Genomic DNA, 16,858 nt, shown 5'->3' on the forward strand with positions numbered 1-16,858 from the left:
CACAGTTACCTTGTGGCAAGGCACCTCAACGACCGGAATAATGTGCAAGACCGCCTCATATTAAGAAGCAATGGAGAAATTTCTGGCGTTGTACTATCCCGCCAGACATTCAAAGTTATTACACAGGTCGATGTGCAGATATGCAGCGGTGGGGAACCAGTCGACAATGATTCATTGAGGAAAGGTCTATGAGTTTAATCAATTCAGACAAATCAAGAAATCATACACATTTTGCAATGCCATGACGAGGAAACCCCGATCATGCGTTTTCTTGATTCAAGAGACAACATTGAGAAAGTAAGGTGTAGATTTCACGAAATCTTGTTGAGATGAGCCACTACACTCGTTGCTTGAAGTCAATTGCATCAATAGTTGAGATATCTTTCGGCAGATACCTTCAATTACATACCTCGCGATGACCTAACTTACATACGTAATCGACGTGATGGCGAGTTCACGAAACTCAGCTATGCCTGCAAGCCTTTGTAGTAGCCTACGTCAATAACAACAACAACAACAACAACAACAACAACAACAACAACGCATAAAACCTGATGGAATACAAGCTGTCTCTGAATGCCACGCTCCGAAGTTCAAATCCATCATGTAGAACATTGCGTCTCCTCCATTCCTTCCATTCCTTCTTACACTAACCAGGCTTTACTATAGTAGCTGTTCGCCCCCGTGTATTATCGTTTCCGGAATTCATACTTCGTTTGCCTTTTCGTTGTCGTCATGATCCCCAGCATATTACGTTTAGCAGTGCACTCATCCTTGGAGCGATGTTGCAGCGGTGTCAACTGGAACTATGACTGAGTCTGCCGCTTAGGTATTCCTTTTGCTATTCACCCGTGCTTCCACACTATTGCAGCTATGTTCAGTCCGTGTCTTTCGAAGCTTGTTTTCCTTTTTTTGATCTTAATGAGCGTCTATTTACATCCTTCGGCCTCCCTTAGAGTGATGATGCATTCTGGCGAGGGAGACATCGTCAATACTATCTGTAGCGTTAGATGGAGATATCGTACGATAAATTAATCGGACCTTGAATATATAGTCTTGGCTTCACGTAGACTTTGGTAAGAGGGATGGCAATAATTTGAGTTAAATCAACTTCTGTGAAATCTGTTGATGCAAAGATGTAATATCTCTCGCAATCTCGAAACCTTAATGGGCTTGAGAATTTGGCTTTGAGTTGCCGAGTGCCTAAAAGCTCTTCAAGAAACAACAAAAGTCTGTCTCGCTCATCTTAATCAACTAAGGCATCACTCAGCAACTCCAAAAATGGCCATTTTTGGCTTGGTCCTAGATCGAGTGAACAGCACTTGGACAATTCAGTTGATGTGCCGCCACTTGAGATCTTTACACCTATCTCCCTGAATAGGGAATCCGAATATGGCCCTTGAGCACTTCCAACAAGAAATCTTGGAAAGATGCCGGCTGGAAGTCAGGGTAAAGATCAGCGGCCAGAAGATAGCCTAGGCGACTGACTCCCTCTGGACTGTTGTCTCCATCTATAAATGATGAATAATAGTACTCCAAACAGAACTTTCCAATTGCCGCAAGGGCATTTTGAGGGTTTTCTTGTAGCTGTGCATCAAAGTCTGCGATCATCGACTGCAATCCCTGGGCGGAAATCTTGGCGAGAATGACGTGGTTAGTGGGAGTTCATCAAAGCGCAAGGGATTGCCTCGTGGAGCCATCTTACCTCTTTCTTCATGACCTTCTCCTTCGAAAGTTCTTCGGCTATGGCGAACATCTCGTTGAAAGACATCGTTGCTAAGGAGGCCATGACCTTTTGGTTGATGGTTCTTGGGTCCACAATGATGCGAGGAATGAGTTCCCCAATATCCGCACAATCCACAACGTGTGTCGGCATATTTCCGTCACCGGGAACTAGATTTCGTAAGAACTCAGGCAACACAACGGTATAGTCAGTTCGCCCAGAAGCCAGTTGAGGGATAAATCCGTGGTACCACCAGCCGACGTCGATGATTGTGAACGGTAGGTCGATGGCTCTCAGTTCCGCATAAACCACCTCCTTCTGCAATTGGACGTCAGAAACCGACATATTAAATATCATAAAGCCCACTAACCCGTGGAGTTCTGACGTACCGACTTCTGGACGGAAGAGTTGGCGGTTGGCGAGATAGCCATCGCGAATGCGCTGGGAATAAAGCGTTGGACGCCCGCCAGTTTGGCTGCTCGAGCCAGTGTTATTTGAGACGCTATGCCGGCAGGATGGACCGAGGCTACTACGATTTCAAATCCTCTCAAGTTGTTGGCGATCTCGGTCTCTGGCTTGTCAAGGTCGATGACAATGGCGTTTACACCTCTTTTTCTCAGCTCCTCATACGCTGGCTTTGAGATTGACGAGGGCCGGGCCAAGGCGGCGACTTCCTTTGCAACCTTGTCAGTGAAAATTTTCATAGAAACATGCGCTCGAGAAAAGAATGCAAATTGAGACTCGTTAACTCACAAAAGACGGAGATGTTGACTCCAGCAGGCCATTGACAATAATACCCCCAGACTCCCCAACAGCTCCGAACACTGCTACTTTGTGAGTTTTGAGAGACATCGAAGCGTTGGTGAATAGCTGAGAACAATGACGAGATATCATGGAAATTGATCTTGGGCTGGGATTTCTTCTTAAGTACTCTGGCTCTCTTTCGGCATTGTAAGTCTTTAGTTGTGGTGTCGGGTATTAGGGAATCGGAACAACGGCCCCACTCCCGTGGCGCGGGTCCCCGGGTACCGGAACAACTCTCTGGTTGCGGAGTTTGACTCCAATATCCGCTTGAACTCCGTCGTCACCAGAAATCACTCATAATGTGTTCACGAGTTGAGCCGCACAACCAAAGACAATTTCCTGCTCCTTACCACCGCGTCGGCACATTCTGGTCAACCCCATCCGCCTGAACAAGCGAGACGACTCTACCCTATCATGACTCAGAGGTCCAGATGGGCTTGCACGCCGTGCCGAAAGCGGAAGGTAGAAGGGTTACCCCCTCTCAAATGAAACTCCTCTTGACAGCTAGTCTAATCTCATCTTTCAGATCAAGTGCGATGCAGCTGTGCCACGGTGCTCGCAATGCTTAGCTAAGAGTCTTGAGTGTGATTATGCATACACAAGACAACGAGCGCCCACAAGCCGGAAGTATGCTGGGTCGAGACTGACGGAGAATCAATTGTAGACGCTGACATTTGCCTCTACGTAGATCTCGCCATGATCTCATACGGTCATTAGAACGAGTCGAGAACAAATTGGAAAGCGTTCTCTCGGTCGCTTCCTTGGCTACAACACCATCACACCGTCATACAAATAGTCCTTCAAGGGTTCTGTGGCCTTGTGTAACTTATGGCCTTGAAACTTCTTGTCCAGATGTTCTGTATCAACTCGTGCGACGAGGCACGAGCGTGATGATGGATCAATCGGAGTCAATCATTGACTTTACGTATCAAGGTAATTTCTCAACTTGTGTATTTCATGGCTCTTTCGTCAGCCAGCTCACAAGAAGCGAAGGTTCTTGCCAGATCTTCTCATTGCTGAACACTAAATGCGTCGATCTTATTTTGGGTGACCACAGCTTCAGCATCGCATCCAGAGAGTCATTGAAGCAAGTTGGCGAGCCGTGCTTCACGACCTCGCTGTCACAGACAGCTGTTCCGCGCAATCTGAGACAGGCTTGTCTTGAAAGTACGTGTCTTTCAGAGCCTCACCCGAAGGTCCTCCTTACGATTCACATAGAGCTGATATCAGAGATCGCAGGTCTCATTTCAGAATCAACTAGCGCATGTGGCATGTTCCAGACGAGCGAACTTATTGCAATCTTTCGCGAATATGATCACAAACGAACCTCATCTTCGCCAAAGGTTTGTGCCGCTGTCAATATTGTGTGCGCTTACGCTATTCAATCAAATAGCATAGAAGGGATTGACTCTTCAGAACGCTGTCTGCTCACAGCGCTGAATATGATGCCGTCACTTATGTTAGAGCAGCCAGACTCGGTTGCGATTGGCGCCTTGCTTCTTATGGTATGCCATCACAGATCCAGATGCTTGTTTATCTCTTAGCTAATTACTAACAATCAAAGGCCTTATTCCTTTCGTCTACGTCAAGGTTGCCAACATCAGCCATGGTATTAGGTGTTGCCGCTCAAATGATGTTTCTCGCCGGGTTCCACAAACTATCCACCACCTTAGACGAAACAGCAATTCACAACCATCGCCTGCTTTTACATGCCTACATACTTGACCAGAACCTCTCTTTATGGCTTGGGAAGCCACCGCTGTTATCTTCAAACATCGTGCCAGTTATTCCAAGGCAAGAACCATGTGATGGCTATGGGACTATTTATCTCCAAGACGGCACATCGTTTAATTGCCTCAAGGAACAGCTTCTCTTGGCTAAAATTCAAAGTAAAGCATACGAGAAATTGCGCTCACCTGCTTCCTCGTCAATATCACAGGAGTTACATGCCGAAGTCAGCCATCAGCTTCTAGAAGAGTTGATTTTGTGGAGACAAAATCTACCGGCACTCATCAAGCCACTTTTGATACCGAAAGACCTCGACAAGAAGCATGTGCCATGGCTGTCTACCATCATCTGCACTTTTCACCAGGTTGAAAATTCCATTCGCTCATCAATCTTCTCACATATTTCGTTCTTCGACAATGTAGCCTTCCGTAATCAGGCACCGTTCGTTGTCTCAAGTTGCGCCTCCACGACTAGAGAGTTGGTAGCAATCTTGAATGCTCTTAACAAGGGTGATCTACAGAGATCGTAAGTGACCATTGATCAATGATCTGAAGCCGGTAAATGGTATTTTAACTCACCGCTCAGGTACTTGCTACCTTTGGTGGCATGGAACCTAGATTCCCTGTTTCTTCATGTCGCTTACAACAGGCATACATCAGCAGCTCAACATGACACTCGGTCAATCAGGGCTGTGATGAACTCATTTGAGGGAAGCTATTCAGGATATTGCCACTACAAGGCTTTTGTCACAACCAAGCTTCTATGCGACGTAGCTTCACGAGCAAGTCCTTAGCAAATGTCGAATGAAGAAAGGTAAAAGGAATGATAACGCGGATTAATACAAGACAATAAGGCAGAAAAGGCTGGATAGCCACGGAATACAAACTCTGTTATTCGTTTCATTCACCACTCGTTGGAAATCCACCCGACTGTGTCGTCGCGGATGATCGGGAATAGTTGCCACGAGTCAAATGCCCCATTCTTTGCTGGAGACATCCTGCAGGAGGTAGTGTCAGCCTAAAGGGGCGGCAAGCTGAGCGTAGTCCTCAATGGAACTTGGAAGTAGGAGCCCAAGCTTCAGTGGAGCACAAACTTCGTGAGGGAATTAATCAGGAACTGGCTGCTGCGCCGATACTCCGATCAAGTCGATCCAACTTCGGCTACAGTGTTGGCTTCTCGGCTTTGCACCCTCTACACATGGTGACATGGACAACTCACCACTGACCAATCATCTGCAGAACGAAATATGGCAGCATCATGTCACAAGAGTTTTGGATACCTCAAAACGTGGCGGAGACGTTAATACGATGCTAGTTTCCAAGAGTATCCGTGATCGATGATCCAATGTCTGTCATCCAACGGCGGCCTCTGGAATGGGTAGATGGCAGTTTTCTAAAACGGCAAGAAGAGGCTATTGTTAGCGTCGGAATCCGGAACCGACAATGAATTACTTGCAGTCGGTATTTAAGTTGGCTGAAGCGAGTGGCTTAGCGGCGGGAGCGAGGTATTTGCCAGCAATCCCGATGCAGGGGTTGGAGCCTCAATCAAGCAGTAACAGGACCCTTTTGGTGCCTGTGCATCAGTCTTTCGATCGGGTACATTGCAAAAGTGATGGGCAAGCAGACTTTGAGAGACCCGGGCCGATAGAAGCCCAGGCTCCAAAATCTGATTGACAATGTTCCAGATTCCGGTCAAGATTCCTCACTCAGTCGCTCCCCTCGTACAGCGAGGAACAGCAAGCTCGGCATGCGAGGGAATCGATGAGAATTTTCCCTCGTAAACTGGGATGCCCCTGACTCGACAGCAACTGAAAGAGGAACCCCAGTGGACACACTCTCCACCAAATACCTTGTCAGATCATCTGATAACTGTCCAGCAACTGCAACGACATTGGGGCCCCGATGACGCCGAGCCAGTGAGCGGACTCGACTTCCGCGGCAACCTGAGAACCAGGTACGACAGACGTCACTTTGCGGCCGGTAAGCGGTGGCGGTGCCGGCTCGCCGGCTTAAGGAGCGATTCCCGCTTCGCCGGACATCGACGCTAAGAGCAAGTGTTCCGTCTAGTCCTTCACTCCATCACGGACAATAGATCCTTTGGACGAATCGTATCCCCTTGATCTCAGGTTGCACTGGATCCATGTACATGTGTGTTGGTGATGATCTCTCTACAGCGTGGGTCCGCAAGTGGGATCAGCAATGGATCAGACATTGCAGGTACGCGATAATATAAATCTTTTCAAATTCATCTGTTCGCCGCGCATATCTATTAAGTTCTTTCTCTCCACGCCGTTCGTTCCGTTCGTTGTTCTGTTGGCTCAGACATCCACTCCGCATCCAAAGTGCGTTCCCCTCTTTGCAACACTTGCCTGTCGTTGATCTCGTAGAAACCAACATGGCAGCCAACGCTTCGCCGACGCCTCAGGTGTCCGAGCAGAACCATGTTGCCGGCGAAAACGACATCGAGAAAAGCACTGCTCAGAACTCCGTTGATGGTCATGCCGAGCCTATGAAGCTCGATTATGAGGAGGGCCCCGAGCACAAGCAAGATGGTGTCAAGAAGGTAGAGGCCATCACCTCAGTGTGGTCTTGGAAGATGCTCTGGGTAGTCTTCGCTCTGTGAGTCTTTGCGTTCTTTTTCTTTCACCTAAGAAAGCTCTCAACGACCGCCATTGGGCTTTTCCGATCGACGTCTAATTGATTTCATACAGTTTGTACCTCGTTTCCTTCACCGACGGCCTCTTGCAATCTGTTCAAAGCAACTTGACGCCTTACGTGACCTCCTCGTTCGGTCAGCATGGCCTGCTTGCGACGACCAGCATTGTCTCCACGATTCTCGGCGGTGTCTCCAAGCTCACGATCGCCAAGATTATCGATATTCGCGGCCGTGCGGAAGGATTCGCCGGCATGGTCTTCCTCGTCACCATCGGTATGATCATGAAGGCAACGTGCCAGAACGTTGAGACGTACGCTGCCGCGCAGACGATTTTCTGGGTTGGCCATCTTGGACTCATCTACATCATTACTATCGTTCTCTCCGATATGACTTCCCTGAGGAATCGTATGACTATCATCGCTCTGAACGGCACGCCGACAATCGCCACGACTTTTGCCGGTCCTGAGATTGCGCAGCTGTTTTATGATAAGGTCAACTTCCGCTGGGCATTCGGCGCCTTTGCCATCATCTTGATCGGTTTCAGTGTTCCTGTCGCTGTTATCTTCTTCCTGAGCGAGATCAAAGCCAAGAAGACTGGTTTGATCCCTCCTAAGCAGAAGACCCGATCTACCTGGGAATCTACCAAGCATTACTTCATCGAATTTGACGGTACGTAGCAATCACTTGTAAAGATACAAATCACCACTCGGAGCTTGAATTGCTAACGGTCCTAGTTGTTGGCTTGATCTTGGTGATGGCCGGATGGTCCATGCTTCTGTTGCCATTCTCTCTTGTCTCCAACGCCACCCATCAGTGGAAGAGCCCTACCATCATCTGCTTGATTGTATTTGGTGTCATCGGCTTGGCTCTTTTCGCTCTATGGGAGAGGAACTTCGCCAAAGTCTCCCTGTTCCCGTACCACTTCTTGAAGGATAGGACCATTCTGGGCGCCTGCTTGGTTTATGGCATCATGTTCGCCTCCATCTAGTGAGTTGACACTGATATGACGACGTCTCCATGCCGACCCTGTATTAACAGTCATCTTTAGCTGCTGGGATTCATATTATCAATCTTATTTGCAAGTTGCGCACAACCAAGACATCACGAGCTCTGGCTACATCCTCAATGCCTTCAGCTTGACCTCTGCAATCATTTCTCCCTTCATCGGAGTGTGAGTCTACTTGTACATCAATCAATGATCTTCTACTAACCCGGATTCAAGTGCGATTCGATACACCGGCCGCTTCAAGTACATCGCCCTTTCCGGAGTACCTATATGCGTCCTCGGCACCGCGCTACTCATCCACTTCCGTACCCCGTCAACCACCGTTGGTTACCTTGTTATGTGCCAGATCTTCAACGGTGTTGCCAGCGGCATTTTCAGCATCTGCTCCCAAATTGCCATTATGTCGTCTGTCACTCACCAGCAGATCGCCATCGCTCTAGCGTTGCACGGACTCTTCGGTTCCATCGGTGCTGCCATCGGCTTAGCTATCGCTGGTGGTATCTGGAACAATGTTCTTAAGAAGAACATCTATGCCAAGCTCCCGGAGGGCAGCAAGGACCTTACTGCAAGCATCTACGCTAGTATTGAAACGCAGCTCTCGTACCCTATGGGCAGCCCTATTCGTACGGCGATTATTGCGGCGTATGCTGACGTTCAGCGGAAGATGGTCATTGCTGGTTGCGCTTTCATTCCCCTGGTACTACTGTCCTTGCTTATCTGGCGTAACATCAACGTTAAGACTGTGGAGGAGGAGAAGGGAAAACAGACGAAGGGGACTGTTTTCTAATCCGGACTGGCACTCTTCCCATACCGAAACGGCTGTGTTCTGCTGTGTATATTCCAAGATAACCCATTAGAACCGAAACTTTGGAAAGAAGAGGCCTTACCTATTACTTTATAGACTGTAATATGCTATTTCAAGAAGCTTCTCGACATGATGTCCACATTATTGACCTTTCCACCTTACCTAAATCATATAATTCTCATGAAATGATCATATTTCCCTGATACGCTCCATAGATTACCCATGTCTAGACGAGGGAGTTTCCCGTAATGAAGTTTGATTAAGTATCATAGACTAAGAACACTTTCTTATCTAGGACAAAGCCGCCCGTTCTGAGTTGGGTAATACTCAAGCTGATCCGTGATGAACCAATCCTCAGAACCTACAGCCGTTGTCGCATAGAGTAATCCCCAAGGATCGTACTTCTGCTTGAGCTGATACAAGTAGTCGTAGTTGCTGCCGTAGAAGGCCTGCTGCCAGTTCGGCTCGTTGATGTCTGCCTCGTTGAGATACGCTCCAGCGCCGGGGTTGGCTTCCCGCCATGGCTGCAGCATCTCCACCAAGTTCTTGTTCGCAGCAGCAATCTCTGCAGGAGTGGCCTCCTGACTCCATACGGTTCCCAGCATGGCGTGCATCAAAGTCTCGCGGAAGGCCGGATTCACGGCATTAGTTTGGTTGACGGAAGGATTGACTGCAGTCTTGAAGTTGTACCCAAGCATCATGCCAGCAGTCTCAATACTTTGACGCAAAGCCTTCGTCTGCGCAGCCAGCTTGCTTTTACTCTCCCAGTTGGAGCGCGGGAAAAGACGTGAAGCAGTGTGGAAGTTCCACGCACCGACGACTTCTGATTCTGAAGGCCAAGTGTTTATGACAGTGTTGAGAACGCCGTCAAACTCGGTGTACTTGGTATCGGCGACGGGAATATGCAGAGCAGAGAGATTGGAGAATAGCGAGGCAGAGACGGCGGCCAACTTGGCTGCATCCATGTCATTTCCCCATTGAGGCGCCATGGAGAAGCTGCAGGTTGTTGTTGGAGCGCACATGATGGACCAGTAGCTGTACATGCCAGCATCAGCATAGGCAGGAAATTGGGCAAACACAGCGTCGACGCCAGACCAGAAGGTCTCCGTGGAGACATTGTTGCTAGTTGCGAAGCTGTAAGTAAGCGTAGTTACGGGAGTCTTAGGGTAGGCTCGGATGACGAGCGACGTAACGATGCCCCATGTGCTCCCGCCTCCTCCACGGAGGGCAAAGAACAGATCCGGATAGTTCTTCTCGTCGACGGAAACAAACCGCCCATTTGGTAGGACAACCTCCATTGAGAGAACTTGATCGGCAGCAACCCCATACTTGGACATCAATGGGGAATGTCCACCCCCGGCGATATATCCGCCACCAATACCGACAGTCTATTTGAAGCATCAGAATTGTTGAACGAAGACGAAATGATACCGAGGAACCTACGCGGGCAATACCACCAACAACATGTAGACCAAGGTCATCGGCTGCCTCGTAGAGCTTCAGGGCCTGGATGCCAGACCCGATCTTGAAGGCTGGACCAATGTATCCAGAGATTCGATGATGGTAATCATTTCCGAGGTACTGGATACTTTGCAATGCATGAGTCCATATCGAAAGCGCGCCGCCACCAGAGGACTTTGCATTGAAGTCATGTCCCTTGTTCTTAACGATCAAACGGACGTTGAGATTGCGAGCGAAGTTGACCGCAAGCTGGATCTGGGCTACATTCGTGACCTTGACAACATACGAAGGATTGCCCCCTTGAGTACAGTTGGCGCCGGTTCGAGCGATGCTCGGAGGGACGCAGCTGACTCCCTCAAAGATGGGATAGTCTAAGCCAGTTGGCTCAGACATTCTTCGATATTGTTAGCGAGACGCCCACGATTCCCTGAAGAGGATAAGCTTACTGATATTGAGGGGTTGTCCATGCTGCTGTGATCTCATTGCACTTGGCTGCATCGTATTGGAGCCAGTCCGTGTAGCATGGGGCAGCAGCAGGAACCCCGTCAAGCAGCGCACCTCCCATAAGAAGGTCAAGCAAGAACCACATTAGGTCAGACGGCCATGCACGATCCCCGGGGAATACCTTGCATGAACGCGCAGTTCGCTTCTCAACGGCCGCTTCGTCATCGCCAAAGTTGAACGCAGCAGTGCCAGTAAGATTGTACGTTGTCAAGTTTGCGATTACGTCTGCCGTAAGTTGGGAAGATTCAAAGTCGAAATACTCGATCCCTGATGGAGCCGTATCAGATGCCACAGCCTGAAGTGCGGGAGCAACGGTCTCGGCTGTGATAGCTACTTGAGAACATGGTCAGCAGAATCCCAGATTGGGGGTGCTGGCAGATTTATGTGTATGAGTCTGGTGTAAAGAAATCAGATGAAAGACATGGACGGCTTGCATACCGAAGTTACCGCTGGTGACGCCATCTTGGGCTGTTTGACTCAAAGTCAAGTCAATAAGCGATGATACTATGACCAAGGCCGACGGTCGCAACATGATGTCGGATGGCGGGCTATCCAGTTGAAAGTTGACAGAACCTAAAAGGAGCCGAGAGACACCAACGGGCACAACTACCAGGGATCAAGCCTATTGAGCGCATTCTATGGATTCCCTTTTATACATGCGACCTCCAGGTAAGATTCAACTCGCCGGGCGTGGCCCGAGTCGGCAATCTTTGCTATCGACCAGGTTATGGGCGCACTATCCACTAAACCCAATATTTGGATGGAGTCTTTGAGGCGTGCATGGCAATATCATGTGCGCCTTGGAGTTCGATCGGAATGCGACATTAGCACTATTTGGGCCACCGATCATTAGCTATCTGATCCAAGTAGCTTCTCGTCGGGAAAAGTGTCCGGAAGAGGGCTGCTCGGATGTGAGATACCACCCAAGAGCCCATAAGCATAATCTTTCCACCGTCTAGAACTTGAGAGAGCTCCATAAGTGGCCCAGGGTCCTGGCCGATGGTGGAGCACTAACGTGTGCACAGGCAGCGCATCACTAAGGTAAGGGGATGCCATGGGTGATGCAAGAAATAATACTCCTGTCCTGATCACCGGTTTTTGCTTCATAATTATGATTTGCCCAGCCAACACGGCTTTGCGGGTGGCTCTTGTTTCCGAACGACCGCGTCCTTGAGATGTAGAATTTGAGCAACTGCGGATTTTGAAAGCTCATTCCCAAAATGCCAATTATGCGAAGAGGAAAACTTGTTGAGGACTTGAGGTGTGCCATCAATGCATCGGACCATCATGCGTGTACCACGGGTTCGGAAATGCCGCTGAAGGAAACAACCACCGGAAACTGTTATCTAGACTACGCCTCCGGGCTGCATATTGGCCTGTTTTCCAACAAGAACTTTTGAAAAAACAATATCGGCAGCAAGGAATCCGAGCCAACGGCTTTCTATCCCGGCTTTTCAACTAGGTTCGGTGGCACTAACACATGTTGGACATCCGACGGCGACGGGCGGCAACATTGAAATAGGCGGGGACGCGCACCACTTTCTTCGGTTGTTGGCGCTAAGGCGTGGTGTTCTCCATACAATTGCAAGGGGCAAAGGGGCAGTAGCAGATATCCAACAACCAACAAGGAAGGGTCTGACGGATGGAAGAAACCCCTGGAGTTTCTCACAAAATGAAGTTGCAAGAAGGAACGAGGCAAGGGAGGCTGCCCAGACGACATCGAGTTATTTACAAAACGAAGACATTCATCGACTGCAGGGACGACTACTCACTCATCAATTCTTGAAGCTGATCAATTGTAGACTATGCCAATGCAGAGCCACATTCGAAGTTGTTGGCGGGGAATTCATTATTGAAATACATCTGAATGAAGTTTCCTGCGTTGCTCCATCATGAGATACTGTTAATGATAGACCAGGGGTTTTCCAAGTCTTAGGAATTTCGTCGGCGAATCTTGCCAACTTGAAGTCTACTGTCTAGGCGTCTTGCGAGATTGCCACTCGTTGACCCATGCTTGATTTCGAGTCCTTCTCAAGTAGATGGGACCCTAAGACATCTATTTTGAAGGGACCAGCATTGTTACATCCTGGAGAATTCACTCAGATCCTGCAAGAAGAGTACAGGAAGGGTAGGTGTGGCCGTGGATGTTCCTCGTCATCGGGGCATAGTTATGAATCCAGCAGACCGGGTGTGCCTGCGTCAATGCGGACCTCGGAAATGTGGCTTTTGTCTTTTGCCGCATGCCGAACAGCTTGCAACTGGCGCAGACGAAAGGAACAGGTCACCGGTCCGCCTAGATGCAGTCCTCGTAAGTACCGCGGAGATATTCTGCATAAGATCCCGGTCTCCGAAGTCTCGAACGCCACTCTTTCATCTCTCTTCTTCAGTCGTGCAAGTGGAAGGAACCAAGGATACTGGAGCAGGGCATTGTAGCCACAGGGATAACATGTGCCGCAATTATACTGATAAAGGAGGAGCCAAAGACTCTTTGCAATATGGGATGTTGGTCGGACGGAAATTTTGGCATGATTTCCCGTTCGTCAATTCCATAAATCATTGACTGTGCACCATGCTTCGTTGAATACCATGAACCTCATCTACCCCAGCTGATATTCAACCAGTTCGGAGGATCATCGCCTTGTTATTCTACGGCTTCCTCATCTCAGTTGAAGTAGTTCCTAATCCAAGATGACGGGAGCTCCCACTAGTTGGCTTCAGAACCTTGGCATTGCTATTGAGGTCGCTTGCCCAACTCTGGCACTCATTGCGATAAGTTTGCGGCTCTATATCAGAATTGATACGAAGACCCTCGGCTGGAGTATGTCATACTCTCAAACATATTATCCTTCCCATGGAAACTGATCGTCACGCCCTAAGATGACGCCTGCATATGTGTCGCGATGGCTCTCTCAATTGCCCTCGCTATGGGATCTATTATATGTAAGTCTAGACTCATTAAGAATCAGAGTTAGCGAAACACAAGCTAATACCCGCCCATCTATCCAGGTATGAAAGAACTCTACATAGGTATCCACTATTGGGACGTTCCCTTGCCCATGAATCCGACGACAGGAATGATCTGGATCTACATTGTCGGCGCTGTCTACAATCCGATTCTAGCACTGGTCAAACAGTCTGTCCTCATCTTCCTGATCCGTTTCTCTGGTGTCAAAGACGTAGTAAGATACGTTGTCTGGGTAACAGCTACATTCAACCTCGCGCTCATGATCGCCACCTTTGTTGCTGTCATTTTCCAATGCACGCCCATTGAGAAGAACTGGAAACCGACCTTGGCAGGGAGTTGCATTCAGCAGTTCTCGTTCGGAATATCCACTGCAAGCTTGACTATTCTGACAGATCTTGTTTCTGTTGGTCTCCCATTTTACGTCTTCCTTGGCTTGAAGATGCAGAAGAAAAGGAAGATCGGGTTGATGATTGTTTTCATGCTCGGAATCATGTCTGTAACCTTGAACCAGTCCGCATTCTCGTACATTACGTTTTGCTAACTGTGTATTACTGGCAGTGTTACAGCCGTGAGCGTCATTCGTCTCTACTTCCTTGCCAAGAATTTCACCGACAAGAGTCTCGATGCGAACTTTTCCCTTGGTTTCTGCGTTTCCTCCATTGAGTGTAACTTGGCCATCATTGCAGCATCTGCACCAGCTCTTTGGCCTCTTATTCGACGATGGATGCCTCAGCTGAAGTCATCCAAGGGCCAGGGTTATTATGAGCACCAGTTTCACACTGGTCAACAAGGATGGATCAGGACAGGTGATGGCCGCGAAGGCGCGTCTTCAAATGCCAACGGGGACATCAGTCTGAGAGGTATCAACACCAGGTATATCAAGACTGAAGCCCATTTCAGCGGCTCTTTTGCCCGAGACTCGGACGAGGAGTTGATGAAAGGTACTGGTATCATGCGAACAACCAACTTCGAGGTCACACACGATGACCATGACCCACGGAGTGTGGGATAAAAACCACTGGAATATCGTTCTATTCACATCTCGCGGACTTCAGCGACTCATTCATGAGAAAGTTACATGGGTTATAGGGAGGTAGAAGTCTCATGGCTTACTTTTAGGACGACTCTTAGTCTCTTGATGTATGATTTCCTACATGCTCAGTTTCTATCATTTACTTGTCGTGACTCTGACTGAAAAGTTTCCTCGCTAAAAAAGAAAATGGAGTTTTGCTGCAAAAGCTTTCCAAGAGTAGTGTGTTTCTATAAATCCAGCTACTTGTTGTGTGCATGACTTGCCATCATGCGGTTCGCTTTGTAAGGGCATCACTGGAGGCTGACCGGATCCATGGCCATAAACTCTGAGGCTCCATGTGTGAACCGAAAACAGTTACTGATAAAAAGCTTCCCCCCATCTGTTCTGAAGTCAAGTAGCGAGCGAGGCCCCATGATAATGCTGTTCGGGGTTTTTTGCTATCCTTGAAGTTTCTCTTAGTTAACCGGCTCAAGAGAGCCTCAACGTGCCTTAAGTAAGAATTTCCATCCCCGACCGGATGGGCCAAGTGGAGCATATGGTGGCAGGGATTATTTCCGGAAATTATCCTGGGTTCATCCCAAGTAAGTTGAACGTAATCCAGAAACTCTGTTAGATGGCGTCGTCAGAACGTGTGTCAAGCGATTCAACGGCTTAGAGTTGTCCGCGTAGTTGAATAGTCAAATATGTGCAGTCAAAAACTTCACTGACGACATTTTATTTCGAATCTTGCCATTTTGGCTCAAGTCATCGTCCCGTCCCGTCCGCCACATCGGGACGATGTGGGGATCCTCCGATCGAGATTTGGGCGCCGTTGGTATCACATGACCGTGACACGATACGCCCATATGCTATCCCCCAGGCACTCCCAGACTCTTGGTATTTGCACGGGGACATAGGGTGAAAGAGGAACAATTTCTGCCCTTCATCGCGGAGATGCACTGCGCGCGGCACGGGGTTGCCGATTGAATCGCCTCATTCTTAGCAATGGTGTTAAGACCCCGCCTGGTTTACCCCCTTAGGCAGGAGATGAATTGCCGTGTGGCGGCCCCATTTTCCCCGGCTCTTACAACCCAATTAGTAAATAAACTCTGACGGCTGGATACAGGAACCATGGAATCACGACGTTGTAATTTGTTCTGTAGGGGGTGTAAGCTGGACTCGCGTTAATGCCCAATCAGACGAGGCCTTTTCCTCTTTAATCAGCGGGCAAAGGCTATCCCGTCGGCAGCTACTGGTTCAGATAAATATTCTGGCCGAGGGCCCTTGATTCTCTGTGAAGGTTTCCTGAGAGACTCTGTCGTCCCAAAAACGATTCCATTAACTACAATGGCCAGACATCGTGTCTCGTGCTTTGGGCTCTTAGTCGCCGCCAGCGTCTCAGCCTTTCTGACGGAAGAAGAATTTCCCTGGAAACCTCCCGGACCAGGAGACTTGCGCTCGCCATGCCCCGGTATCAACACTCTCGCTAATCACGGATTGCTGCCGCGCGACGGTCGCAACATCGACCTGGAGGTTCTCGGGGAAGCCACGGCTCTGGGCTACAACATGGAGCACAACACCATGCTGGCGGTCGGCATCCCCGCATTAACGACATCGACAACGGGGAATAGTTCAACTTTTCACCTCAGTGACGTCGATCAGCACATACCGCAAGTCATTGAGCATGATGGAAGCATAACTCGCGACGACAAATACTTTGGCGACAGCAACAGCTTTAGTCATGCCGCATGGGGCCGCGCATTGGCTTCGTGGGGTGACATTGAGATTATCGACGTAGGTTTCCAGCCCTTATTGAAGTTGCTATCTTTCGCAAAGCTAAGAAAATCCACATGCAGTTCGCTGCTGCTGCCAGAGAAATTAAAGCCCGCTTTGAATGGGGCGAAGCAAACAACCCAGAGTTCAACGCCACCTTTGCGAGAACAGGCTCACTTCTTCAGTATGCCTTGCTTCTGTCGGCGTTCGGGGATTACGGAAATGCCAACATGACTTTGGTTCGATATTGGGTCGAGCATGAGAGGCTTCCACTGAGACTGGGTTGGCAACCACCTGTTAACAACATCAACTCCACCATGAACAGACTGATTGCTGCTAATATCTCTGCCTTGTGGGTTTAGAGTCTCGTGCATTTAAATAGACCCGCATGGCGTTGCGAGAAACTGTTGATCCAAATTCTG

General features: G+C 48.9%; 5 protein-coding genes across 5 annotated transcripts; 3 read left to right on the forward strand and 2 right to left on the reverse strand.

The window, feature by feature from the left end:
• Positions 1-1,365: 1,365 nt before the first annotated feature.
• On the reverse strand, positions 1,366-2,575 carry HER10_EVM0001213 (uncharacterized protein; the record flags this gene model as incomplete). The annotated part of the gene is made up of 4 exons (XM_035470968.1): positions 1,366-1,635; positions 1,706-2,041; positions 2,113-2,397; positions 2,477-2,575. The coding sequence occupies 4 exons, from the start codon at positions 2,573-2,575 to the stop codon at positions 1,366-1,368; spliced, it is 990 nt and encodes a 329-aa protein (XP_035330413.1).
• Positions 2,576-6,649: 4,074 nt separating this feature from the next.
• HER10_EVM0006497 (major facilitator superfamily transporter) lies at positions 6,650-8,703 on the forward strand (the record flags this gene model as incomplete). Its single annotated transcript, XM_035476080.1, has 5 exons — positions 6,650-6,873; positions 6,966-7,579; positions 7,645-7,897; positions 7,959-8,081; positions 8,133-8,703. The coding sequence occupies 5 exons, from the start codon at positions 6,650-6,652 to the stop codon at positions 8,701-8,703; spliced, it is 1,785 nt and encodes a 594-aa protein (XP_035330731.1).
• A 305-nt stretch (positions 8,704-9,008) lies between these two features.
• HER10_EVM0010023 (FAD binding domain-containing protein) lies at positions 9,009-12,200 on the reverse strand (the record flags this gene model as incomplete). Its single annotated transcript, XM_035479493.1, has 4 exons — positions 9,009-10,109; positions 10,165-10,576; positions 10,629-11,016; positions 12,146-12,200. The coding sequence occupies 4 exons, from the start codon at positions 12,198-12,200 to the stop codon at positions 9,009-9,011; spliced, it is 1,956 nt and encodes a 651-aa protein (XP_035330926.1).
• Positions 12,201-13,586: 1,386 nt separating this feature from the next.
• HER10_EVM0013062 (uncharacterized protein) lies at positions 13,587-14,663 on the forward strand (the record flags this gene model as incomplete). Its single annotated transcript, XM_035482432.1, has 3 exons — positions 13,587-13,626; positions 13,693-14,143; positions 14,210-14,663. 3 exons carry the CDS (start codon positions 13,587-13,589, stop codon positions 14,661-14,663), a joined length of 945 nt encoding a protein of 314 aa, XP_035331091.1.
• Positions 14,664-16,010: 1,347 nt separating this feature from the next.
• On the forward strand, positions 16,011-16,798 carry HER10_EVM0003735 (uncharacterized protein; the record flags this gene model as incomplete). Its single annotated transcript, XM_035473399.1, has 2 exons — positions 16,011-16,457; positions 16,520-16,798. The coding sequence occupies 2 exons, from the start codon at positions 16,011-16,013 to the stop codon at positions 16,796-16,798; spliced, it is 726 nt and encodes a 241-aa protein (XP_035330567.1).
• Between the last annotated feature and the right edge of the window lie 60 nt (positions 16,799-16,858).

The sequence above is a fragment of the Colletotrichum scovillei genome, assembly GCF_011075155.1.
Source record: "Colletotrichum scovillei strain TJNH1 chromosome Unknown Contig00008, whole genome shotgun sequence".
NCBI lineage: Eukaryota > Fungi > Ascomycota > Sordariomycetes > Glomerellales > Glomerellaceae > Colletotrichum > Colletotrichum scovillei.